This window comes from Xyrauchen texanus, chromosome 17 (assembly GCF_025860055.1).
Source record: "Xyrauchen texanus isolate HMW12.3.18 chromosome 17, RBS_HiC_50CHRs, whole genome shotgun sequence".
Taxonomy (NCBI): Eukaryota; Metazoa; Chordata; class Actinopteri; order Cypriniformes; family Catostomidae; genus Xyrauchen; species Xyrauchen texanus.
In genome coordinates this window covers 20437439-20444233 of record NC_068292.1, presented here as the reverse complement: position 1 = coordinate 20444233, position 6795 = coordinate 20437439, and the positions used below count along the sequence as shown (strand labels likewise).

Sequence of the window (6795 nt, the reverse complement as noted above, 5' to 3'; positions counted from 1 at the left end):
AGGAAAGGGTAAGCAAGTAAATGTTATTGACTTTGTAGATAAATATATAACTTGTCAAAAGTCGTTAATGCATTAAGTCATTATTATTTGATTTACTGTTTAATTTTCTTTTTTCTTTATATACATATATATATGTATTTTATATTTTTTATGTGTACCTTGTTTTTTTTATGTCGTTTTTTCTCTTTTTCTTTTCTTTTCTTTTCTCTTGTCTTGTATTAATCAATACCAGTGAAAGGTGACGCTCATTCCATTTGAACTAAGATTACAATTTTAACACATAATGCAAATGTGCGTGAGTTTCACATGAATTTACAGGTTTAAATATCCATACTTCACTTACATATGACTCAGTAAAGGGCTTCGCGGAAGACCGCTTCAAGGGTACAAAGGGGGCGCTGCTGAGCACACTTCAGAGCGTTAAAATGCTAAATGGGACGGCCTACGGACTCTTAGACTCAGCGAGTACGCGCAATTTAAGTCCACGAGACCGAAAGTCCGCATGAAGTGCGCCATTTGGGACAGGGCCGTAGTCTGCAGCCAGCCCCTATTGGGTAAACCAGAAACAGATATGGCGACAGCGGAACTTCACTGTTCAGTTTTTGCCATGTGTTTTAGCAATACATTTTTAACATTTATAATGCGTTTAGATTTTTTTATTGCCTTTACAGGGACTTTAACACTTTCTTAAACATTTGTACAGGTCATAATTGCAAAACCTGTAAAAGGTAAAATAACACAAAAAAAAAATCGAGGTTGGAAAAAATGTAGACATAAACGAAATTTCTGCGCAACTGTGAAACCAGAGGATAATTTCGCTTTTTCATTGAGTTTATCCTTCACGTCAAAACAGGGATTTTCATGTTTATGATAGATATCACCATGGTTGCAAATTAATAAAAAAAATTAAAGTATACCCGATATTTTGGCCATGTTGCAGATGTCTTTCACTGTTCACTGATAGTCAGGCATTCGTGAAAAGTCTAACTTCATCAATTTATTCTGCTAAATTGTTCATACCATGAATTAAATATCTATTTTAAAACCTAATCAGAATCATAAAGATATTTATTGCCAAGTAAGTTTTACAAAAGGAATTATTTTTGGTTTATTGGTGCATGTCTCAAATGCGCAGCAATCAAAGAAATGTAAACAATTTTCAAGTGCATAAAATAATACAATATATTTTACAAATATTACTGTATAATCGCTTCAGAGTTTCAAAGTAATTTAAATGTCATTTCCTAAACCTTACCTTATCATGGAATCAAGAGTCAAGACTCTGTTATAAACCCTAATGGCTTTGGAGCAAAAAATAATAATAGCCAACATGGCTGGTCGATTTTGAGAGTAGAAATCCTTGCATTTCAAAGCGGCTTGCCGCCAGCCGCCCGCCGTCGATCAGCCGGAGGCAAACGCCAGAGAAAATGAAGCGGGTGGCCCGCATGTCGCAAGAAATGGGAGTGACGACTCGGCGGCAAACGCTTCATCCCCGCCAGTGGGACGCACCTATAGCCGACAGCTTAGGGACGGCGGCAAAAAGAAGCCGTGCGGATATTTTTTTCTATCTGGGAAATGGGCGTGACGAATTCGGCGGCAAACGCTTCATCCCCGCCAGTGGGACGCACCTATAGTCGACAGCTTAGGGACGGCGGCAAAAAGAAGCCGTGCGGATATTTTTTGCTATCTGGGATCTAGCAGTTTGAAAGGAAGAACTCGCCAGGTGTGTGTGCTATTCTCCTGAGTGTTGAGTGCTGTCTCTGCTCTGGACAGAAAGTCATGGTGAGCTCTGTTAAGGTACGTACACACTGCCAGCGACATCGCGCGCGACAGCGACTCAATACCATTAATTTTCAATGCGAGCACAGCGACTTCCGGCGATACGAGCTGTCGCGACCGTTGGCGCTAGATGTGGGCGTGTCCAGCGACGCAACAAAGTTGAGAAAAGTTCAACTTTGGAGCGACTAACGGAAGCGACAGCCAATAGGAGAGACGACGGGAGAGCTCACGTGATCCTTCTCTCTTTCTCTCAGCTCCTGCAGTAACGGAAAGATGGATGAAAGGCTAATTCTTGCTGTTAGAAATGTTCCAGTGCTCTATGATATGTCTCCTCCCACGTACAAGGACATTTTAAAGAAAAATACTGCGTGGAAAGGTGTATCTGAGATCGCGGGGATTTTATGGACCCAGACAGACCGACATTTGCATTTTACGCCGCAGATAAACAGCCGCTCTGGCAAACAGCACGCCTTGTTTCTCATTCATCTTTGATATAAAGCATTTTATGTACTGATTCCATTTATATTTAGTCTTTTCCCTACAAAATGTTTGTTTTTAGTGGCAAGAAAAGAGATTCGCTGTCAACAGCAATGGAATGACATCCGTGAATGTCATTTATAAACGTTACTAGGCAACCAGTAGTGGGAACACCCACTAGCGACTTCACCGCCAGCCACTGGCGACCTGCAGCGATAAAGTCGCTGGCAGTGTGTACGCGGCTTTAGAGCTTGTTGCTGTGATGATTCAGAACGCAAGGTACAACAGAAAGTAATGACATAATCAATCTCCAAATTAAAAAATAAGGCTCCTTTTTGACATGTTTGTGCATAGTTGTCACAGAATTTAGAATTTAGTGAAAATTCATGTCAAACATGATCATTATCAATCAGCATTTTCAAGAACGACCATCTCTGTCACTTTCGAGTACTCGAGTACTCATAGTTTTTGATGGGTTGCTTATACCTTGCAGCTCTGCAAACACTTAATACAGAGTAAATCATATCAGTTTGTGAGGTTTTCTCTGTAGGTCCTTATTGAACCACAGACACAACTTGAATTCTCAAGATCAGAACACAGACAAATTACACTCCCTCATTCAGTCTGTCTCTGTCTGTCTGTCTGTGTGTCTCTCTCTCTCTCTCTCTCTCTCACACTCACACACACACATACAGACATACACACACATGCTTTCACACCACATCTGGCCTGTCCTCACACACACCGGGTGCCAGAAAAGAAGCCGGAAACACACTGAGCACATCAACACAATCTTCATGGTCACTGATACACTCTCACAGCTGTCAGCTTCCTCCCGTGCCTGCCTCACAAACGAGCATGCACACAGACATACACTTGCAAGTGGACACTTGGCTCTTCCCAATAACGTGTAATTTTTTGCACAGATGCGCAGGGCAACCACACACACAAGCACACCTGCTCACACATGCAACACAGACACACCATAAAATCTGTGATAGGGACAACATGTTCTCAAATGTCATATGTTTAATGACAGTTACACCCATGTGCACTCCAGTGCATAAGACAAAACACAAACACACTGCGGTTAGCCCCAGTGCAATGACTGTAGTCTCTTGCAAATTGCTTTGGAGAGTGTCTGCCAAGAAAATAAATTTAAATGTTATCGGAAATGGTTGTGTTATTGGGCTGATCTGCCATAAGCAGAAGAAGCGCTGTGACTCTCTGTTTGACATGGTCATTATTAAAGGTCAATGGAAGTGTTGTTAACATGACAAAAAGCCTGTCGTGGACCTTTAATCTTTGATTTAACTGCTTTGAAGCATGCAAAATTTTGATTGTTTTACAAGTGACATGGAAACCTGCTGTGCTGCTTTATTGTGTCCTTTGGGCTGTCGTGGAAATGTCTGTTTGCTTACATGCCTTGAGGAGACATGGGAATGAGTATAAATTAATATAATGACACCTTCATCAAATAAAAATGCATAAAGAATATGAAAGAAAACAGCATATGAAAGCATAATTATCATAAATTAAATGTCCTTTTTTATCTGCATTGGTCAGAATCCTCAGCTAAGCCACACCCATCAACTTACAAATGTGACACTGTGTCACAAAATAAAATAAACACTGTGTGTATCAAGCTTTTTGGATTAAGCATGTAAAGTAATATGCTATTAGTATGTACAGTTAATTAGACTCTAATAGAGAGTAGAGAGAAAAAACTAGAGTAATATCTCTACAAAGGTTTTGTGCAATTGCCCCTAATTAACAAGTGCAGTAGGAGGAAAGAGATGATGAGAGAGAGGGAGAGACAGAGAGAGAGGTGTTTGACAAAGTGACTGAGGAAGCTCATAATTCCTTTACTTTTACTGGAAGTTGTTGGTAAAACTTCACAGAAGCAAAGCAAAACAGTGTTGGTGTCAGAGTTTAAATAAATGCATCATTTCATAAATGCAGCCTTACGTTGTCCTATTTCCTTGAAACAAATGACAGTTGTTACCCAATGAGACGGTTTTCCCAGTGCAGCACACCATGCTGTTAGTTAAACAGCAAATTATGGCTGTAATAACACAAAAACGGGTTCCTATCCTCAATCACTAAAACAGAATATCTACGTATAGATATTTAGAAAATAAAAGCAGTCAGCATTCCTATGCATTCGGATAAACAACATAGGTAAATATCAGTGGTGGACAGTAACGAAGTAAATGTAATTCGTTACTGTACTTAAGTAGCTTTTTTGCGTATCTGTAATTTACTGAAGTATTTAAATTTGGGGAGACTTTTACTTTAACTCCACTACATTTCAAAGTCAAATATCTTACTTTTTACTCTACTACATTTTCAAAATCAGTCGTTCCTTTTTATTTATGAGTGGATAAAAACGTAACTGGTCAAACGAGCCACCAATCACAGTACAGCGCGCGCGCTTTGTTTTGAACTTGCCTTGGCGGCATCTACTAAGCGCGAACCAGGGGGCTGTTTCACAAAACCAAGATAGCGGATTAAGCCGGGATTTTCCAGATATCCTGGCTGAATTAAGCCGGGACTCGGTTTCACAAAAGCAGTAGCACATAAGTTACCATGGCGATTTATTCTGTGCAGCTAGCCTGCTCCAGACCAGGCTAACAGCCAGGCTTAGTCAATCCTGGTGCCTTATCTGTTCAGTCAGTGGTCACGCCGATCAGAAACCAATGTGTTTTGTCAGTTATTCCGTTTTGTCATCTATGTGTTTAGCGCAATTGTTATCAGCCTGCATTAAAATACCTCAGATACATATTGGCATTCAGTCAAGTTATTGTAACATTATGATGGTAGCCTACCATTATTAACTGTAATAATAATTATCCATATGGGCATTGTTACTGTTCAGTTGTGTTTTTGAAGACTGCTGTTGTTCTAAGTTTGACAGATAGGTCTTTAATAGGCTATTGTAATTGTGATGAGGGAATTAGAGAAATGGCTGATAAAGAAGCAAAAGTGTTGTCAATCAAGTCAGGCAATATAAGTAGCTCTAAACACATGTTTCGTCCTTTACAATGGCATGCCCATTTTTGGATGACATCGTAGATGATGAAGCACTTATATTGAGAAGGGCTTTCAGACGTGAAAGAGTGTTTCGGGACAGGTCCGACCCATTGGCTTTTCCCGACAATTACCTGCAAGAGCGTTACCGCTTTTCTGGGGATGGCATCCGCTACCTGTGCAGACTGTTGGGTCCCAAAATTCAGCACCGCACTGCACGGAGCCATGCCTTAACCATTTCACAGATGATCTGTATTGGGCTCAGATTTTTCGCTAGTGGTATGTTCCTATATGCAGTAGGAGATGCTGAAAATGTTAGCAAAGCCACTATTTGCCGCACCGTCAGAAGTGTGTATTTGGCATTAAAAGGATATACGCACATCTTCATAACCTTCCCCGGCCACAGAAGAATGAACTATATCAAGGAGGGATTCTACAACATTGCAGGTAACATGAATTAGGCTACACATCACAAAAGAAACTTTAGAACAGGTGGAATACTTTTCTTTCCTTTTTTGATACAGGATTCCCTAATGTTATTGGTGCGCTGGACTGCACACACATTAGGATAAAACACCCCTCTGGTGCACATGAAGGTGATTTTGTTAACAGAAAATCCTTTCATAGTATCAATGTTCAGGTAAGAGTGGGTTATGATTAGACCTACTATCAACTACATACATTTATTATGTGCATTAAATGACCTCAACACTTATTGCTTCAGATGATCTGTGATGCTGACTGCATCTTCAGCAATATCGAGGCAAAGTGGCCTGGCTCAGTCCATGACTCCCGAGTCTTTCGGGCCTCTGCAATTAACCAGCGACTATCACAAGGTAAGCCACCCAATTTGTTTGGATGAGCATCTTGACCATCATGACACTGTCAAAGGTTTTACTCTACGTTGATGTAACCATAACACTTTGTGTTCTCAGGTGAATTCTCTGGTGTGCTGCTGGGAGACAAGGGTTATGCCTGTCAGACATTTTTACTTACACCCTTTGCAGACCCCCAGACAGCAGCACAACGCACATATAATCTTGGCCATGCAAGAACAAGGGCCCGAATAGAAATGGCATTTGGCCTTCTTAAGTCCTGTTTCCAGTGCCTTCACCACCTGAGGGTCACCCCAGACAGGGCCTGTGATATCACTGTTGCAGGCGCTGTCCTTCACAACATTGCCTGTCTCAGGAAGGAAAGGGCTCCTAGAGTGGCCTTGGAGATGGACTGGGACAATCCGGCAATATTTCCAGATAATGTCAATGGCAGACTGATCAGAGACCAATACGTTGTTAACTATTTCAGTTGATTTTTTGCTTTTTCGTGTATTCAACAAAGGTCAGGATGTCACAATGTTTTTCTTTTAATGAGGTCACTTGTCTGCCGAGAGCTTGGGAGAGAAAAAAAGAATGATTAATAAGTTGTGCAGGAGCCTACAGTCATGCTTACAGCGTGCATTGAAACATAACTTACTTCTTTTTGTAGTTTCTGGATTTCCAAGTCCAGTTT

At 40.8% G+C, this 6795-nt stretch overlaps 1 protein-coding gene across 1 annotated transcript; it reads left to right on the top strand.

Annotated features, from left to right (window-relative positions):
• Positions 1-5872: 5872 nt before the first annotated feature.
• On the top strand, positions 5873-6595 carry LOC127657587 (putative nuclease HARBI1). Its single transcript, XM_052146446.1, has 2 exons — positions 5873-6122; positions 6222-6595. Exons 1-2 carry the CDS (start codon positions 6011-6013, stop codon positions 6593-6595), a joined length of 486 nt encoding a protein of 161 aa, XP_052002406.1. The 5' UTR covers positions 5873-6010.
• The last annotated feature ends 200 nt before the right edge of the window (positions 6596-6795 follow it).

Bases quoted from the DNA above. Each gene is read 5' to 3' on its own strand.
- LOC127657587 (XM_052146446.1), top strand. From the start codon at position 6,011: ATGATCTGTGATGCTGACTGCATCTTCAGCAATATCGAGGCAAAGTGG. The intron at 6,123-6,221 runs GTAAGCCACCCA...TTGTGTTCTCAG, and splicing joins TAACCAGCGACTATCACAAG to GTGAATTCTCTGGTGTGCTG.